The 19,183-nt window shown below is 41.4% G+C and overlaps 1 protein-coding gene across 18 annotated transcripts in view; it reads left to right on the top strand.

The window, feature by feature from the left end:
• MYO9A (myosin IXA) overlaps window positions 1–19,183 on the top strand; it is a 192,915-nt gene that overhangs the window by 83,970 nt on the left and 89,762 nt on the right. For 17 of the 18 annotated variants that reach the window (XM_068695727.1, XM_068695738.1, XM_068695739.1 and 14 more), the window contains 3 exons: window positions 242–339; window positions 3,002–3,128; window positions 10,658–10,747. In XM_068695727.1, coding sequence (XP_068551828.1) covers window positions 242–339; window positions 3,002–3,128; window positions 10,658–10,747 — 315 coding nt within the window. Of the gene's footprint in view, window positions 1–241; window positions 340–3,001; window positions 3,129–10,484; window positions 10,583–10,657; window positions 10,748–19,183 lie in introns of those variants that run through there. The other variant, XM_068695742.1, reaches the window with a different exon arrangement.

The following is a 19,183-nucleotide window of genomic DNA, read 5'->3' as shown; positions in this document are numbered from 1 at the left end:
CAGGATTCAGAGCAGTGTCCGAGGGGGTGGGTGTTGGGTAATTAGCGACCGTTAGTCTGCATCGTGTTAACAGGGCCTCCTGTATATCTCATTTTCCCAGTGCCAGATTGGAAATGTCCTAGTTGCCGATAAAAGACTTGGAAATCACAGGATGATATTTATGAAGTGCTGACTTGGCCATCTGGACCTGTTCTGACCTCAATTTGTGTCAATGCTTAATCTTTCTCTTTGACCCCAACAGGACTGCTTTTCCGTCGAAGGGGAGGACTTGAAGCATGACTTTGAGCGTCTACAACTCGCCATGGAGATGGTGGGGTTTCTTCCCAAGACTCGCAGACAGTGAGTTTCTTTTCCATATTAACATGTATTAACATATTAGAGATTATATTGATTAATTGAAATAACATGATAATATAAAATATGTATATAATATTACTGTAAATACAGTCTCCCTAAATAGTGAGAAAAAATCACATAATTTTTGCTAACATAACTGTTTTGCTCTGCATAATGTTTCAGGCTGGTGAGAAAGAAGAATGGTGCTTGACCATTCGTACAATAAAGGAGTAAACAAAATATAAAGGCATAAGCAAACTATGCCCATCATTAGTGTAGTTAATGACTCTTTATGTAAAATGAGTGTTGGCAGGAAGTTGGTACCTGGAAATATATTTTGTATGTTCATGAATAGTCATGTTTTACTCTGCATGTCATGAATCCAGATCCTGTTTTAATTAGAAATCCGGATTATTAGTCATCACACTTAATCCCCTTCCATGCAATTGCTGGTTTTGAGGGCTCATTTCCAATTGGCCTTCATTCACCAACACAGTGAAGGTGCCAGTTGAAAACCTAGATTTTTGTAGTTGGCTTGCAATACTGTCTTCCACCAAGTGCAAGGAATTACATGCTTTACATGAAGATTGTCCTTCACTGAAACCACAAAGTAATTCCTGTTGTGTTAATCGTTGACTGCCTTCATTGTTCCAAAGTCTCAAGTAGGTTTGAATGAATTTGACAAGTAAGTTACTAAGGTTGGGAACAGGCTTAGAAAAATAGGTATTGAAAAATGATCTTACAGTGATTTTGTTGTGTTGTGTTTTTTTTTTTCTTGACATCATAAGTATTGCTGAAAGGCAAATCAGTAACTGGAACACAGTGAGAAAGCTTGTGCTTGTTTAGGTAAAAATGTTCAAATGGTAATTTAATGAACCTTGTTCCTTTATCGGAAATCCTGGAGCTTTATGTGGGAACAAGGAATTACTGCTTTGTGCTAATGGCACTTGAAACCCTTGGGTAGATGACATTTAAGATGCTAACAGCTAGCATTATTTTGCAATTGGGTGGATTACCTCCCTCCTTTTTTAAGCATTGTTTTTCTTTCCTTTTAACACGTGTCTGAGCCAGCTATAAGCCCTTAAAAGTGTGAGACATTGTCCTGCATTTTGATCCAATAAAGAACTTGTTTCACCTACCCAAAAATCATTTTTGTACGTTCATGCTTTATCCCAAGCATAACAAATTAATTCTGAAATCAATACTGCTTTTTCTCTATACATTCCACACAAATAGATAAGCCAAATATACATGTCTTTACTATGAATAGGGTATATATCAGTATAGGTCCTTATTCTTCACGTGTGTCTGCTTTGCACCAAGCACATGCTCACGTTCTCCTGCAAGCATCACGCATCTTCACTCCACGAGCAAATGCCACTGCATCCCACTTGAGACAAAGCTGCTTTGCAGATACTGCAGCAGCAAGGAGCTAGTAGCGCAGAACCAAATTGCTTCCTGTATTCTGCCCCAGGTGACTTGTTATGCAGCAAGAATCAGGTTTCAGTGACAAGGCTTTTCTAAAGCCTGCTTACAGTGCAGGGTTGCAGTACGGCAAGGTACTTTAATTGGCAGAGTAAAGCAATCGGTAAGTGTCTGGACTGAATGGAGTAGGATGTCATTTTGATTTACTGTGCAATAACTTTACTTGGTGGACAAGTTCTTGTATTTCTGCTAGTGCGTGTTGTCAAAAGCATGTCTGCCTCTCTTAAAAAAAAATGTAGCAGATTCTTCACTGTATGAGCAAATCTGTTCTACTTGGCATTGTGCAACTTCAACAAGAAAAAGTAACCACCTCCAGCTGAGCAAAAAAGGGAAGGGCATTTTAAGTGCTGTTATTACTTTCTGAAGTGATTGTTTATAGCAAAGCATGGGCTTTCACCTTTGTGGAAACAGCTACAGAAGAAAATTGTTTATAAAGGCATTCAAGTAATTCATGATGAGGAATCACTATCTCCATTTTAGAGATAATGAAGGACAGGCTTGGAGTGGTGAAGTTGTGTTGTCCAGACACACTGGTGACATGGCTAGGAATCAAGTTCAATTTTAATCATTTTTAGCTCCCCAGAGTTTGTAGAATGAGGGACAAATGGAGTATATAGCTGAAGTCAGCCATCATTCATCCTGATGATTTCAGTTTGTAGTTCATATGGAGTGCCATTTTGTAACCATGGGTTTAATGTGTTGAACTTCAGGCTGAGAATTAGGTGACCTGAATGATTTTGCAGAATACTTCTCAAGAAGGCTGTAGTGATGCAAGTTTAGTACTTGACTAAATGGAAAAAAATTACAAAGTGGATGCTTATTTTGAGCATCATTTTTAAGAAACACTTGGAGATTTGGGACAGAAACTGCTTCAGACTAAAAATTAGAGGATGAGTCAAATATGAAGATGGCACTTGGATGTCTGGGAACTGAAGGGATTGTGGAAAGGGCAGGATATTTTGTACAAGTCGTGGACTGAGAAGTGCTGCATTCTTTTAAACAGAATTTGGAAGTGTTTTTGTAGCTTTTCAGCTTTCATGGTGATGGGATCCTGATAAATATTTGAAAAAGTTTTGCAACCAATTTTGGCATTGAACATGTAGTTTGCTTTTTCATTATCTTTAAGAAAAAAAAAAGAAAGGAAAAAAAAATGAAAATGAGATCTCTCTATTTTCTTTAGAATTTTTTCTCTCTTGTCTGCAATACTACATCTGGGAAACATCCGTTATAAAAAGAAGACCTATCGGGATGATTCCATCGATATTTGTAACCCTGAAATACTGCCTATCGTGTCGGACCTGCTGGAGGTAAGTCTTTGCTTTCTGTCCTGTAACTTTCATGCTTAATGAACTACCTTTATTTTATAATAGAATTTGTTTCCAGTTACAATGAATGGTAAGTTGTCTTATGTTAATGTAGACTGTTTGTGTTTCCCAGTGAGACATTACAAGGATTTTCTTATGAGGCTTTTCATGTGAAGTTTTTTTCTTCCTAATCTTCAGCTTCAATACACTTGTTTAATTGACTGAATATAGTGTTACCTTGATTAAAATTTGGAAGATTGCAAGCCAGTTTTAGGTAGAAAGAAAACCTGCCATTCAACATGCTATTTTCTCTAATTGCCAGCCATCAGCTCCCTCACCAGAATTCCCCAATGCTCCTGAAATCTGTTCCAGTATTTCTGTTAAAAACAATTCAAGAAAGTGGAGCAATTGTAAGACCCACTCTTCTGTTTCAGGTAGTGGCAATAGGAGATTTTGAGTGAACTCAACACATTTTGCAGTCTCTTGTTACTCTGCCAGCATCCACAAAGGTTGTGGTAGACTTGCTGGAGGGTGCATCTCAGTCTGCTTCCTGTAGTACCCATTTATGGACTTACTATCTGTGCATTTATCTAATTCTGTTTTGAGCCTGATGATGCTATCTGCTGTTTTACTGTGTAAGAGCCTTTACAAAGAGGATTTTGTTCTCTGTGGATGACTGTTGTGCCAGTATAATTTGGGACAGGTTTCAGTGTCTCAGCCTTGATGGCCCTGGGCCATATCTAGTTATGCAGGTCAGTGCAGAAGTTCTTAACCAGACTGCCCTGTTAGCTTGTGCAGGTTATGAAATTGTGGCATTATTTGCTCAGGAGTTTTTACTGCAGCGAGCCAAGTTGCCCTGTGCTTGCTTTCCGTGTTCAATAGCAATGGACAAAACCTCTTGATGTGGATACAGATAGCCAGAAGCAATCCTTGCCATCTAAGTCACTTGCAGCTCTAAGTGATCGTGAAATGTTATCCTTGTAGTTGGTTAAAACAACTGTACAATCTCTGCTCTTTTGTTATTGTCCTTGTCACATCTCACCTGAGCAATTCCCATCATATCCAAACTTGCTGAAACAGAGGAGAGCACTCTAATTCCAGCTGTCTTAGATTTCCTTGGTCCTTCTCAAAACTTGCTGGACAGCGTGGAAGGTTAACTTCTGCTAATTTTATGTTCCTGTCAGAAGATAACTTGTTGTCCTTTCGTGCACATGTGAGGCTCTCTCATTCCTTCCCTCAAACAGCTGTTGTGCTATCTTACTCCTTGAACTCTTGGGAGTTGGCTCTCAGATTTTCATAGCACTTCATTAATGCTCTGAATTTAGGGAGGGGAAAGCTTCTGTAAAGTATGGGTATAAGCAGCTGGATGCTCTTTGCATTTTGGACTTCAGACTGCAGAAATAAACAGAAGGAAAATATGAGTATGGACTAGAATGTTGTTGATCTGACCCTGTTAAAAATGGCCATATCAAGTCGTAGCAAGAGTGCCAAGTCATTTAAGAAGTAATCATTTTTTAAAAAAGCTTTGAATAAGAGAGTGACTTAGAGATCTGAAGAAGTTCCAGGCTTTGGGTCTTTGCCCTGGCTTTCTTCTGCAAACAAATTCTTTTGCAACATCTGTGTGCTGTAAGGTATCAGCGTATTTTTTGCACGTGTGCATTTGAAATTATGCATCAGTTGAGGCATACAGATCCAACGGTGGCTTAGTGCCATGCTCCGGTACAGCACAGGTATGGACACCATGCTCACTTGCAGATAGTGTCAACAATTTGTAGAAAATATACATACGTACATACATATATAAACTTTACTATTTTGAAAAAGCACTAGAATCTGGTGTAGCTGAGCAAAATGATCTCTTTCTGTTGCTCTTGGTAAGTCTTTTGCGAGCAGACTGATCCTATACAGTATGAAAAGCTCGTTAATTAGATAACGGCGGTGCAGATCTCAGGTATGGTTTGTGAATGGCGCTGCTGTGTTTGGATAAGTGTTGCTTGTTCTTTAAGTTGCATTTATTTGGATGGAACTGCAGATGTTGCCCGCAGGTGTAAAATTTCTGATAGACCCACTCCCTGATCAGCCAAAATAAAGGCAGCAAACGCCTTTTAAGAAGCTGATTTGTTTCTGAAATGCTCAGCATTTGCAGACCTGAATAAATCTTTTGTAATGTTTATTCAGTTTTGACCAAAGGGACGACTAAAGGGTTCAGACAGATGAAGCATTATTACATTGCACTTAGTTAGCTACTTAAAACTGTCCAAATTAAGTGTGGTGAAATCTTAGCCAGAGACCAAAAATATTGGTTGAAACAATTTGACACTTTGTATTTTTGTCTCATTTGGGTAATTAATTTTACTTATTTATTTTGTGGTCACTGAAAAGTATACAGTTCTGCTTTTCATGCCATTGTTGCTAAAAATATGAATTGGCTTTAGAAAGTTGCTAATTCCTTCCCTAGCTCTTGCTATTACTTACCAAGACTGAAAAATCATCTCAGAAGAAAATTAATAGTTGACAAATACTACAATTTCTTTTCATACGGCCACTGAGTGCTTGACAGGACAGGCTGGGTGTAGCAAAATGATGCAAGGAACCATCTATTCTGTGATCTGATACAGAGAAAAATCCTGGGGGTGTGTGTTTGTTTTTTTTTTCTTTTTCTTTAAATGACTTGCTCGATTTGTCCATTCAAGGATTTGATGAGAAGAAGAGAAGAAAAAAATCTAATTGGGTTTGGTGAAAGGGCACTGAATTGGTTGGATCTGAGAGCTGCCAAGAAGGGATCCAGTGGTCCTGATGCACATAACCAAGGGGGTGGTTGCTTTCTTGGGGAGAAGAACAACCAGAGTGTCTGAACTGAAACAAATAGGCAAAATTAGCCATGTTTTCCCCCCTCCAAAGGCCAGTCTGACCAAAAGTATCATGAGCTTGCTGTTCTACATTAGAAAGAACGAAACCTTTGAGTTTCTAAGGACAACTGGGGAACCTTCAGTAGTTAATGCGACAGCACCCTTCTTTTTCTTCCTCTTTTTCTCATTTTCTCTTTCTTTCTTCTGATACCTATCCTTCCGTTGTATCAAGAGACTTCTGATCCTATAAAATGAAGCTAATATGCAGATTTTTTAAGGAATCTGGGAGGAGTTGATGACCTGAGATGGATTTTATTTTTCTTAGATACTGACAGCCCAGTCCAATATGTTTTTAGTTTATTAAAACATTCAGACCAGCATTTGTTGAAAAAGCAAATTGCAATATAGGATTTTGGCCAGACTCCGTGGATCATTGTTTCATTTACAGTAAGACCCTGATTCCTTTCCTCAAGAATAGACATAGCGTGCGGATTATGTGAGGGTTTTGGCAGGTTTTTCTCGGCCTTTGTTTAAACTTTGCTGAAATACGGCGCTGTAGCGTGATGTCAGTTCTGCCTGATGGATTGAACAGACGTGGAAGTCTGTGCAAGCAGTGAAATTAGTGCAGGCAGAGGGAGAAATCCTCTTCAGAAACGATGGAGGATTGTGTAAAACTCTTCTGGGGAAAAACCTGGAAGTGCTCCTTCTGTGGGCTTATTGGTATCCATCTCTTTCCATCAGTCCAAACAAAAAAATTCTCCAGCCTCGCAACATGGACTTAGAACAGCAGGGGTTTTGTATTTGGATGTGTAATTCACCCTGAGCTGTAGTTCAGCTTGAGGAGCTGTTTGTTCAGAACTCGTAGCTGAACTCAATCTTTGGGCTGCAAGTCGGCAAGGATCTGTGGTTTTATTAAACTATTGTGGTATGTTTCTGATTTCTGAATTCCTAAGAATAATTATCAAAAGTCATCCATTAGAAATGATCAAGTGTTAGATCACCCTAAAGTTGACTATTTTTTTTCATTAGAAGAGCAAGAATGTTTTAATTATGTGCATTTACTAATACTGGAAATTATTTCCATGGAGAGCGCTGAATAAGGAAGACAAATTCTGTCTTCACTGAATAGTTTTCTATTCAGTTGTTCGGCTTAGATAACCAGACTCAATGCAAATAGTGGTAAATATAAGTTATGAGCTATCCAAAATTAGTTTTGCCAATTCTCTTTTACATTGACCATGTTGGCTTTTGCAGCCAACATCTACCTCCCCAGGAAACTGTGCTGAAGCTTTTTTTCTACTAAAAAGTTATCTTTGGCTTTGCACAGGAATCCCCCAGACAGCGTGCTCCTCATGTGATAGACATCTCAGAATGTAACAGAGCAGGGAAAAGGAGGAGAGGTTTATGGGGCAGCAGGCGCTTTGCGCTCAGCATGGCATCCAGCCTTTTCTTCTGCATCCCTTCTCCGGTTAAGTTTGGGGTTGTGAAGCTCTGAGCCAGATCTCCCGTCAGATAGCTTGGCTTGAAAGAAAGTCAGAATAGAAAGTTCTGCTCTTTCTCGGGAAGAGCTGATAGAAAATGAAGTCCATCCTAGCACTGTCTGTATTTACGTTCCATACCAAGCAGCTTTCGAACGAGCACTGAGCATCTCAATCCTGTTCTCAAACATGGAAGCAACTAGAAGGAAAGAGAAGAAGATAAGATTTCTTGCTCTCAAGCTGGAAATGGTTCCTTTTACTTCATAACACAATACCCTAGCATTACAGGAGAAGTAATCACAGCCCGCCTGGGCTCCTGTCCAGCCTTTGCGGGAGGCTGCCTGGCTGTCCCTGCTGTCCCTACTGCCTCCCTCTCTTGACATTTACAGCAGTGGCAGGGTTGGAGGTCATCCTTAACTGTGTTTTAGAGGTCTAGTCAACCAGCCATCCCAGCATCCGTTCAACTTGCATGTGGCATTCAACTCTAACATCTGTGTTTTGTCCCTGTAATTAAGGTAGGAACTCCTACAGGCCATGTAGCTTTTTTGAGACTTGCCCTTTTAGCACTGGAAAGCAAACGTCCCTGAAACGTAACCCAAAAGTATGACTCCCAGGGAACAAACTAAAGGAATAAGTTGTGTTTTCTTCTTTGCTCATCTCCTAGGTTGGTTTTGTCTCCATTTTAGTATATCACTCATACTGAATACCGGAGGATGCTTGGGATGCATGCTTTGGAAACAGCAACCATGTGCACCAGGCATCTTTAGTCATTGCCATATGCTGAATTCATCTTTAGAAAGCTCCTATGGATATCAGGAATCAGACACCTTAAAGCTCTGACCTTCAATTAAAATTTGGCCAAGTCAGCAGTGCTCCTTGTCAGGTATTGACTTTCAGCAGTGAAGTAATCAGACCAAGCTCTGCTGGGCATTAGTTGTGGGCAGAGATCTGGAGGATCCCCATCTGGAGCTGAATATCCCATCCTTGCCAAGTATGTTTTCTCATGAAAAGATCATCAGCAGGGTTGGGATGTAGGACACACATCTGCAGGTCTTACCCATCCAGAGAGTTCAGGGAAGAGGAAGCTATGGAGAACCACAGACAGATGGGGAGGGCGAAGGGTACGGGTAGTTGTTAAAACCATTTAAAATGCCTATGTTTACTGACAAATCTGAGACTTGGAAGCATTCAGGCTGTTTAGTCTGGGCACCAAGAATATTGCATTGGACTGTTTTGATTAGTAACCATCTGATACCCCTCTGCCTATTGCTTTTTTTTTTTTTTTTAAAAAAAAAAAAAAAAAGCCAGCACGCAGGCTGTGGGTTTGCAGCAGTCCTCCCTTGTTCCTACTTCAGCGTATTTGCTGTTCATGCGGCAAAATGGACGGTGTAAAACTCACTTTTGTTCCAGGCTTTGCAATTGAGGGATGTCAGCTGATGTCCCGCAGTTGCAAGCTGCTGAAAAATTGTCCACATTTTGCTTTTGGCTGCGTGCTCGAGTCAGCAAATGACCCAACTGCGTTCGATGAGACGGGAGCCTGGGACTGAAGAAGAACTGAGTGGGAACCTGGAGCCAAGATGAGGACTGGGTTGATTCAGGTCGTGCTTTAGTGGCACACGCAGAAAATGATCAGTCGTTCTGGCTGGAGAGCCTAGCAAATTGCCATTTTGCTGTATGTAGAGGAATAGAAACCAAATGTGAAAACTTGCTGTGGATTTCCGGGCTAACCAGAAGATACTTTTTTTCCCCCACTTTGTTTTGAAAGGCAAAATAAAATTGCAATAACTGGGGGCTCTAGGGTATTACTGAGCACAAGTGAGATTAATCTCAAGGTGTTGAAGTTTGATTCCTCACGGTAAGGACTTGTTGGTAAGTGAAGGCTGTGTCCCGGTGACTTGTTGTATACAAATTAATTGGAGTGTATCAGGGAAAACCCTGTGACAGTACATCCGGTACAAAGAAATATTTTTTTTTTGTCCAGAGTGGAATAATTTTTGCAATGGTTTGTGAGCTTAGGCTCAACTGGCTTGTTTGCATTGCTCTCAACACTCATTATTGGGTTAAACCAATAAGCCAAAGTACATCAGCTGCTAAGTTTAGCATCATCAATGCCAAGTCATAAATGGATGTACCTGTGTTTAAAAATAGACAAAAATAAAAAAGGCCTAGGATGGTTTCAGAAATATGGATTTGGTGCTTCTAACTTTCCATAGAGGTGATGTGAACTGGTCTGGTGTCCACATTGGGCTGTTCAGTTAGGGCAGTCAGCTTGTACAGCCCGTGTTACATATCCTCCAATGGCAGTATCTCTGGGTCAAGGTATAGCTGCTAAGTCCTGGCTCAAAGGTTTTCACCAAGATGAAGAATTTCAGTTTTGACATTGAAATTTAGCAAAGAGAGGAGTGAATGACTCAAAGTATTTAGGTATAACTTATGCATGAGCATATCATCATCTGTTCTGGTAGACAGGACACGCTTTGGGATTTCTCAAGAAGATGAAAATAACAGGAACTTGAATCTTGGGGCGCAGGAGGCTTTCTCCTGACAATTAGTAGCAGGGAATGTTTAATTTGTTGGCACCATTTACCTGTTTGCCCAAGTGTCTGTGTTTATACAACTGCCTTTCCTGCAAATGGCTGATTAGCAAGTGGTTGTCGCCTGGTTGGGAACTGGTTTCTTCAGGGAGTTAAATATCAGGTGTGAATATCAGAGCAAATATCAGGTGCTTTTCTTTTCAAAAGGTTTCTTTCTCCTTCTAATTCCTCCCTTCTCCCCACCCTGAAAAACAGAAAACAAAACAAGAATTTAAAACCCAATCCCATCCAGATATATCTCTTAAACCAGTGACACTGTTTGGTTTGTTTGTAGAGTAATTTGTATTATGTCATCTTGATAACACTAGAAAGTTGAGTTATTTTGCCAACAAAGGGGAAAAAAGCATGGGAGGGAGGAGCTACAGCAGGAACAAAGGAGACCAATGGGAACTTGCTAGAAATGAGGTGGCTGAATGCAGAAAATCAGGTTCCCTTGAATACTGTGGTGTCTGTTTTCTGATGCTGGATTTATGGGCTGAGTTATCTTCTCCCAATATCTAGCTCATTCTTATGCATGGAACATTAACTTTGTGAAGGCTGGTGAAACAGAATGGATTTTTTTTTTTTTTTTATTCCTAGAATAATTGTTAACATCAAGATTTTTGTTTCAGGTAAAAGAAGAAATGCTCTTTGAGGCCCTGGTTACCAGAAAGACAGTGACAGTAGGAGAGAAGCTCATCTTACCCTACAAGCTAGCAGAGGTCTGTACACGATGTTTATTTTTAAAAGGAAAACGCTTGGGATGGTTTTCAAAGCTTTGAAATGAGTTTGAAACGTACTCTTAGCTCTGCTAGAGTTTCTTTTAGTATTTATTTATTTACTTACTTTATTTAAATGTAGGAGAAGCTGATGTGTGTGGAGCTAGAAAACAGTTGACTTTACCTTCTAGACTGTTCTTGGAAAGCAGATTTACGTGTTGTTCTGTGATTGTGTTTAACTGTTTTAATGACTTAGAGTTGTGTAAATGATCTCCAGAGCAGAGTTGTGCATCACTGAATGTATGTGAGTGATATGAGTTAAGTAGTAGCCTTCATACATCATTCCCTAAACTGCAGCACTGATTCATCCCACAACAGAGAGGTGATCTAAGACCTCCAAGACATTTTTGGCATGGTTCTGAAGTGCCTACATTAGTCACAGTTCCTGTATGGGAGGAGCTGGAGTTCCTCTGCAGAAAATTCCCATTATCGCTTTTACAGACCTCTCATGTCCTTGGCCCTTGCATGGTGCTTTGGGGTGGCCACGACTCAGTCAGCCTCTCTCAGCTTGTTCCAAGGGTAGCCAGTGCTGCTGCTAGCTTTGGGATGGCACTGCATGAAGTAACTTCTTTATTATGGTCTGACTTGGATTACAATGTCAGCAAATTTATGTTTTTCCTAAATATGAGGTTTCCAGGAATTCTGAATTACATTCTGTGGCTGGTAAACAGAAATACTTCTGTTTTTTTCTTATATCCTCCAAAGTATATCAGCTCTGTTCTGCTGCAAGACTTGTTTTGGCTGTTTCTGCACCTACTGTTCCTGTGTTCCTCAATTTAAGAGCGTAGAGCGTGGCCCAAGCTGGTTCCTTCTTGTTGTCATATGGTTGTATGAGAACATGCAACGCCTTGAGCAATGTCCGTGAGATCAGTCTGTTATGTTGGAAGTAGGTAAATGCTTAATGTGATGTATTTAGGGTCATCTGTAAATATTTTGATTTTTGTGTTGTTGTTCTTTTTCCCCTTTTGAGATCGTGTGTTCAAGTTCCGTAACTGAAACCAACCTCTCATGTTGGAAATTATTTCCCTTGTGCAAAGTTTGAATCTCTCCTAACAAAGGACACATATGCTTTTATTGTATCTTTGTTCTTAGTGATGTCTCTGCTCACAAATCTCAGGTGTTCATTGATAAAGGTTTGTTACTAATACCTGGTTTAAAAAATAATAAAAAATAAAAAAAATCAGGGTGTGGTGAGGGGGGAGACAGAGCATCAGACTCCAGTGGCTCATTACATGATGATTATGCTCTCAAGTAATCTCATGACTAAATCACTAAGTAAGAAGCCATGAATTTCATCGAGAAAAGACAGGCATTGCATGTGCTTTCTGTCCACTGTCCCTACAGCATTAGCACCCTGACTGCCAAAATGTATTTGCCAGTGAGCTCTGTGGTTCACCACCGACTGGCTTTTGCTCTGTACACTAGAGCAGGATTTGAGCTGCTCTAACTGCAACCTCACTGCAGTAAGAGGTCTCCTCCTGGTCTTGGGGAGCAGGAGAGGAGACATCCCAATCTGTCTGAAAGAGGAAGGAAGCGTAGGATTTGTGGGACATTTTAGGGCTTTGCACAGGACACTGCTATCTGATCGTCCCACTCATGACTAATTGGACCAGCAGCACAGTTGGCCTTAGTGGGAACCAAGAGACCGGTTATTTTTGTGTGTTTTACAAAAGAGCATTACAGTTGGCTCAAATGGATGGAGTGCTTGAGGTTTTGAGGATTTGCAGACATGACTGTCCCACCACGACTCCTACAGCTCATAGCTGTCTTTCCTGATAAAGCAATGATGTGTGTAGCAGCTACATTATTTTCCAGATGCTAAAATGCTTGATGCTTTTTTCATAGATCATTGATAGTCTGAAAGTTTTAGTGGAATTCAGTGGAATTTGTCTGGAAAAGGCTACACGGCAGTGGCTCTCAAAAAAGGACTGTAAAAATGTTATCTTGGCATATACTTGCTCTTTTACACCATCAAGAAGAGCAGCTTGGATCTACCAAGTGCCTTGTAAGGCTTTGAAGAATTTTATATGTGCAGCCTGCACCCAAATGTCTGGACAGAGCAGCAGTCACTAAAAGAAGCGCAAAAATTCAGCGAACGTTACACTGAAAGAAGGGACTCTAAGAAGTGAGATTAATTGTCCTGAAACCTGTTGTGTAAACTGTGAGTGGAAATAGCAAATTTGGGGTCTCTGGTGGTAGCACTGGGCATCTACCTCCAGTACCGCTGATGAGATTCCTTGGCACAGTGAGCAAGGTGGTGTGTCCCCTGTGCAGACCAGGCACGTACAGATCTTGGTTGTCTTGTGCTTCTTAGGCTTTGGTTATTGGAGAGGAGTTATAAGGAAGGAGCTCTAATTTAAAATAAGTGTTTTTCACACATAGAAAGCCTTGAGATCTTACATTTTGAATGGGTTTTTGAGCTTTGATGAGGTTCCCACGTGCTTCCAGCCCAGGTCTGGGAATTGTTTCTCTGTGAGCTCTGCACAAGGGCTGGTGTTTGCTGATCTCTTCCATCAAACAGCATTGGAATATGTGTGGCTGACAAGTCGACATGGGAAATACCGTATGTGAAATGGCAAATGCTCTCTGTCTGATCGCAGACCGGCATCTGTGCTGTCTGTAACCTCCTGGTCCCACCGTGACCATTGCCACCCCACCTTAATAGTCTTGGATGGGCAGAGGAGATGCAGCCAGCCTGGAAGCATCAGAGCTGAGATCGGGCTTTATTATACAAAGTGAAGTCTTTTCTCTTCGATTGTCCCAAGCTGCAGCCCCACAAAGAGGATGCCTTTGTTGGATTTGCAGCGATGCCGCATTCCTCCCCATCCGCATGCTTGCTCACTGCGTTGTTATTGTACGCTGATTAGAAACACTGTTGTGTGGTTCGGGGCTTTTTTTGAAACTGTGGTTCGAGCAGTTGGCAGCTCCTCGTTTGAAACATTCTCCTTCATAACAGTTCTAAATTTATATCAGACTCCTTTTGTAAGCCTGTTCTGTTCGTCTCTGCAGTAATTTAAGTAAAGCTTGATATTTTATTCTGACATCTTTTGACGCTTGAGTAAAAGGTATTGCAAAATGTCCTCTAGCAGTGTTTGTGATGACAATTTATAACAGGAGATCCCAGTGGCCTGAAGCCCATGGCGTTGAAGATGACAGCTGCAACTGTCTCTGTGTTTATTCATATTGTACTTCTTTATTACAACATTTCTTGTTGGCTTTATTTTTAAGAGTTGCATGCCATTTTTCAGCTAGGCAGAAATGCTGGCTTTGTCAACTCTGTGCTTCTTTTCATAAGATGGGTGGCCTTGGAGGATCTCAATCAGGTTAACATATAATTATTCAACTCCAATAGGAAGGTGAGACTTCAGCAAAAAGCAAAAGCACTGCCCTCCTATGCCCCAGCAGCTGCTGGTGCTGTTTTCAGCAGAGCAGGTTCTTCCCAACATGTACAGATTTCATCTTACTTGTGTCACACAGGTGGATACAAGATGTGTGACAGCAGCACCTATTGAGCAGGGATGCAACCAGGAGTGGAAAGACTGTGAACAGAGTTCCCAGTTCAAGGTGCCTGTCCTCAGGCTATTAAAAGGTAAAAAGCAACCCTGCTTTGTAGTTGCAGTCCTTTTTTTGGAACTAATGGCAAACGTGGGCTTGATTGGACCCCCTGTGTAGCTGAACCCTGTGGGGAGCGAGTTTCCTGTACACATCCAGTCTGCATCTCCAATGGCTGTCGAAATTCAGATGAGCAAGGACACCACATCCATAAATAATGCTTATATTTACCTCTGGCAGCTGCCTCTTATCTTCAGACCCACAGTGGGCTGTCTGCTGTGGAGCTGCCTCCTGGAACCATTCATTTTTCCTTTTATAGCAGCTGGATGGTATTTTAATGCAGTGTTTGAAATGACTGCATAATTTGGTCTAGTGCTAAGGTTCAGAAGCTCTGTGCTGTAGATAAACTAAGAAAAGGCTGCGCAGACATAAAAGGCTGTAGTTTTGTTCAGAGGTCTAGGTTCGTTGCCCGAAACAGCTGCTAACGTCTTTATCAGGAGCGAGCCTGTGTATTAACGTAGCCAGCAGCAGTTAATGGATTTCCAGAGAAACCACGGTGTGTCTGTGCAGGGCAAGCGCTGTGTTTGATAACAGTGAGCTGGCCAATTCCACTTGAGTGAGCAAACAAAATGTGGCAGCGAGGACCCTTTCAAAAGAGAAGATCTGGCTACGGGAGCAAGAGAGTCGTCATCGATTCCTTGGGTGGTGTTTTGCTTCAGGTTTGCCTTCCCTGTGGCTGCAGAAGTGCCCCCATGGTTCTCCTTCCTAGCAAGGTGAACTGCAACAGGCACGTAAATGAAATGGAGAAAAATGGGGTTTTAATGGTAGCAGAAGAGTAATGTCTTCTGAGAGTTAATGTTACCCTCAGTTCCAGACTTCGTTTCTTCATCTATCATTACATGTGTTTTTGCAGCCTCCCCGGCAGGTTGAAAAGTTTCATAAGACACATTTCAGGTATCCAAAAGAAAAAACAACAGACATGCTGAATGCTAAGCAGCTTGACTTATGTCTGGTAGGGAATATGCAGCAGGTCCAGCAGCAAAGCACTTTAATCAAAGCTTTGTTGGAGAACCTGGGGGCTCCTAGCAAAAAAAAAAAAAAAAAAAAAATCACTCTTCCTTATGTGTGTAATCTGAGCATCATCTTAAGCTTAATCTGCGCAAAGAACTGCCCTTCTGGGCCACATCTGTCTTCCTGCTTCTATCTGAATAATTCAAAAAATTCTGTTGTTTTTTTCCACCTCAGCTTACTGCAGGGCTCCGAGACAATTATTTTGTGCCTTGACTAATCTGGTCTTTTACCTCTCTGAAATCCATCTTGACTGGTGTTTCTCTCTCCGATCGAGCACTGCATTCTTCAGCTTGTTCCCCCTGTCTGTGGCGCCGGAGTCAAGCCCCGTATCGGAGCTCATCACCCGTCCCCATCGTTTCCATCCCATTTGTTCTGCTTATCGTGCTGGCGTCTGTCACCTGCTTCTTTGTTTTTCACCAGAGTCTCAGTGTGTTTTTCCATGTTCTTCATCAGAGGAAGAAAGAAACTCGTTATCAGAGTAAATACATCTGTTAATGAATCCTCTTTTACATCTTTCCAGAAAACAGATTTTTCCATGATGCCTTCAATTTAGTTCTGTTGGCGTTACTTAAGCCAATGACTTTGCAAAAAGACTTTGTTTTAACAGACCTGTATAGTTGTCAGCTATTTGTGACCAAGGAGTTTTTATCCCTGAAGGGTTAGTTAATTAATTAATTTACACTTTCTGAAGAAATCTGATGTGAAAACACCAAAGAGAAGGGAAATGAAAGATGTGAGACAACTTCTTGGGCAACAAGTAACTCGAATCTTCAATTCCTTCAAGTCTGGAAAGCTGTTAGGAGCTGCTTGTTTGATGAGTGTCAGTAAATGTCTTCTGGTTAATTGAATGTGTATTCATCATTGTAAGTGGAAAATAACCATCTTAAAAGCCAGAGGACCTGAAAGGGACTGGGTGGTGTGTCCTAGACTATCCCTGCAAGCAGAGGTGGTGGAGCACAACAGAAGGAAGGCAGGCAGTTTGCTGCCACTGTGGCACTTGTCTTTATGGTGACAGCAAGACCTGGGATGCAAACCGTTCTTTTAGTCCCTCTGCATGTCTGTGAGTGTCCCTAGATCTAAAACTCCATGTAGCGATAATATTTTTTTGAAACTTTTATTTCCAAGCTTATACAGGATATAACGTGCTATCATATCTTTTCTTAAATGGCTCTGTGCCAGTAACTCAGCACGTGGCTCTTAGATGCAGGCAGTTACGTGGCCATGGAAGCACACTGTAACCTTTCTGTGATGGATGCTGAACGCCCAAATTGCAATTGTATGTATTCTCAATCTGCAAAATGCTTTTTATTCTGCATAATTACGTGCAGCTGTAGGTCCGTGTGAAATCAGCCGATGATTACTTGGAAAAGTGCTTATGCAATTCAGGTCAGAGTTGCTAACAGAAGTATTCAGGCTTGTGAAAATCTGCTAGGTACAGAAAAGACCAAGGGGTTCTTTGGACCTGCGTAGTCAATGCAATGAAAATGCAGGAGGTTGCGGTTCGGCAGTCCCTCTGAGGATGATGTGAAGAGGGGCTGAGGTTACTTGCCTCTTGCTGCTTGCTATTCTCACATCTTTGTCATCCCTGGGGCTGTCCTGACTCAATTAGCCAGCCTGGAGAGAGTCTGGGAGCGGAGGCACTGCTGGGTTTGTGTCCTTTGGCTAAGTCAAGTTGGTTCAAAAAAAGGCCAGCAAACACCAGCCTTGTGCTGGGTTCAGAAAAGGAGAGAGGAGCCACGACCAGGGGTAGCTGATAGGGCTGGCACATCTCTCCCTTCTGGTAACACTAAGCCATCGGATCTCTTCTTCATGTCATGATGTGTGACTTCACCCCAGCTGTCTTTACTTGGGATGAATTTTGGCGTGTTCGTGGAGATACTCCCAAGATGGTTATTTCAGATGATAAGCCGTGCCGTGTTTGGGGTTGAGCTTGCAGGGAACACTTTATTTTCAGCGAGGTAACAGTTAATTGGCAGAAATGCGAGATAGCGAAGCCTTGTGGAGCAGACCTTAATGAGAGGAAAAAAGTATTTCATTACAGCAAAGAGCTGAGTGATGTTTCATTAGCTCATGTGCTAGTGGTGGTACTGTCTGATGCCTTTTTCAGACCATTATAGAGAGAAAAGGAATGGAGTTCCACGGCCAAGTTTTCAAATGGCGTGACATTATCTAAGATGTTAAAAAAAAAAAAAAGCACAAAGGAAAATATCATAGTTGCAACTAACTATGAACACTTAACAGACTGAAAATAACAGAGGGGAAAAAGTGGGAAGGAGACAAAATAATTAATAGCATGCAAAAAATGGGATGAATATTCTCAGTCCTGACGTATAAGGACACTTAATAAAGTAGAAAGGAGCAAAACTGCTGGAAGCACCTACTTATACCAGGCACCATTAGCCTATGAGACTCATTGTCACCACAGGTCATTAACGTTTGGAGCTTAGCAGGATTCCTTTGAAGAGCTGGTACGTTGATGAGTATATTCAGAATTACAGAAAAATATTAATAGAATAAGCCTGGAACCCCACAAAGCTTCTAAGAGACCTGCAAGTGTCTCCGCTTCAGAATATGAAGGCACTGTTGATGCAAAACTTCAAAAGAAACTTCTTTATGGGATTAGGTTTTTCATTTCCTCTTCAAAATGCCAGGTACAGCCATGCTTGGTGGCAGAGCATGGACTAGCCAAGACGCTTGTTTTTTTTTAGGATGGGTGGGCTGCACGTATTTCATTGTGAGATGCAGCATCTTTCTTTTGTTAGGAGGACCGAGTCCATCAGTGATGGGTCTTTTTTAACGTGCTTTGATGATTTATTTTTTTTTTCACAGTGTAATATGACTGTGTGTCCTCATGTTTCCGTGAAGCTGTGCATGGCAGATGTTGCAGAGATTTGGCTGAATGGAGCTCGTGTCTATGAGAATTTCCCAAAGCTGCAGAGCTTCATGGTGACAGCACCTATCTCAACATTGCTGTGCCAGAACTGTTCAGTTCACTTTTCTCCTCTGTGCCCATGCAGCCTTGTAAATTCTTGTGTATCAGCAGTGTTTGTGCTATCAAGTTGGCACTGGTGTTTGGAAAATAGAAGACTCAGCTTTCTGGAATTCTGAGCAGACTCCAAAATAAGGACTTCAGGAAGAGAAATGGTGACTTTCCGTAGAGTGCTCTGCCTGTCATCAGCCTCCCCTCTCCAGATGCCCTTTCTGTCATCAAATCCATTCTAGACTCCGTTAAAGGTTCTTTTAATTATATTTGATTACTGAAAAGGTGCTTTAATTTCATAGAATCCCTTTAGTATGTGTCCTCAGTAGTTTCTTGATTTAAATTTACACTAAACTCAATGCTTTATAAGAATGGAAACCACCCATTCCTGAATTAACAAGTCAGCTTTTCCCACACAGCATGTAATTTTGGTATTGATGGTAGGAATATGGGATTTTCTCTATAATCTCAATCTGAGTAAATCCAAGTTGATTTCTTAGCCAGCTGATAAGGCTGTTCATCAGCACGTGATGTAGGACGAGGTGTAGAAGCTCGGTGGCTGGACAGGGTTTGTGGCACAGACTGTGCCTCCGTAGCTGGAGTAGTTGAGGTGTGACGAGGACACGTTTTGCATTGAGAAGGCTTGCCAAAAAAAAACAAAACACAACACCTGTGGTGAGGACAAGGATAGACTGGCAAAACAAGTTTTTCTACGATCACATCTTTGGCTTGGGAAGGGCCAACAGAAAGGCAGGATTTGGCTGTTATAGCTAAAG

The sequence above is a fragment of the Anas acuta genome, chromosome 12 (assembly GCF_963932015.1).
Source record: "Anas acuta chromosome 12, bAnaAcu1.1, whole genome shotgun sequence".
NCBI classification, from domain to species: Eukaryota; Metazoa; Chordata; class Aves; order Anseriformes; family Anatidae; genus Anas; species Anas acuta.
This window is presented reverse-complemented; position numbering and strand designations above follow the sequence as displayed.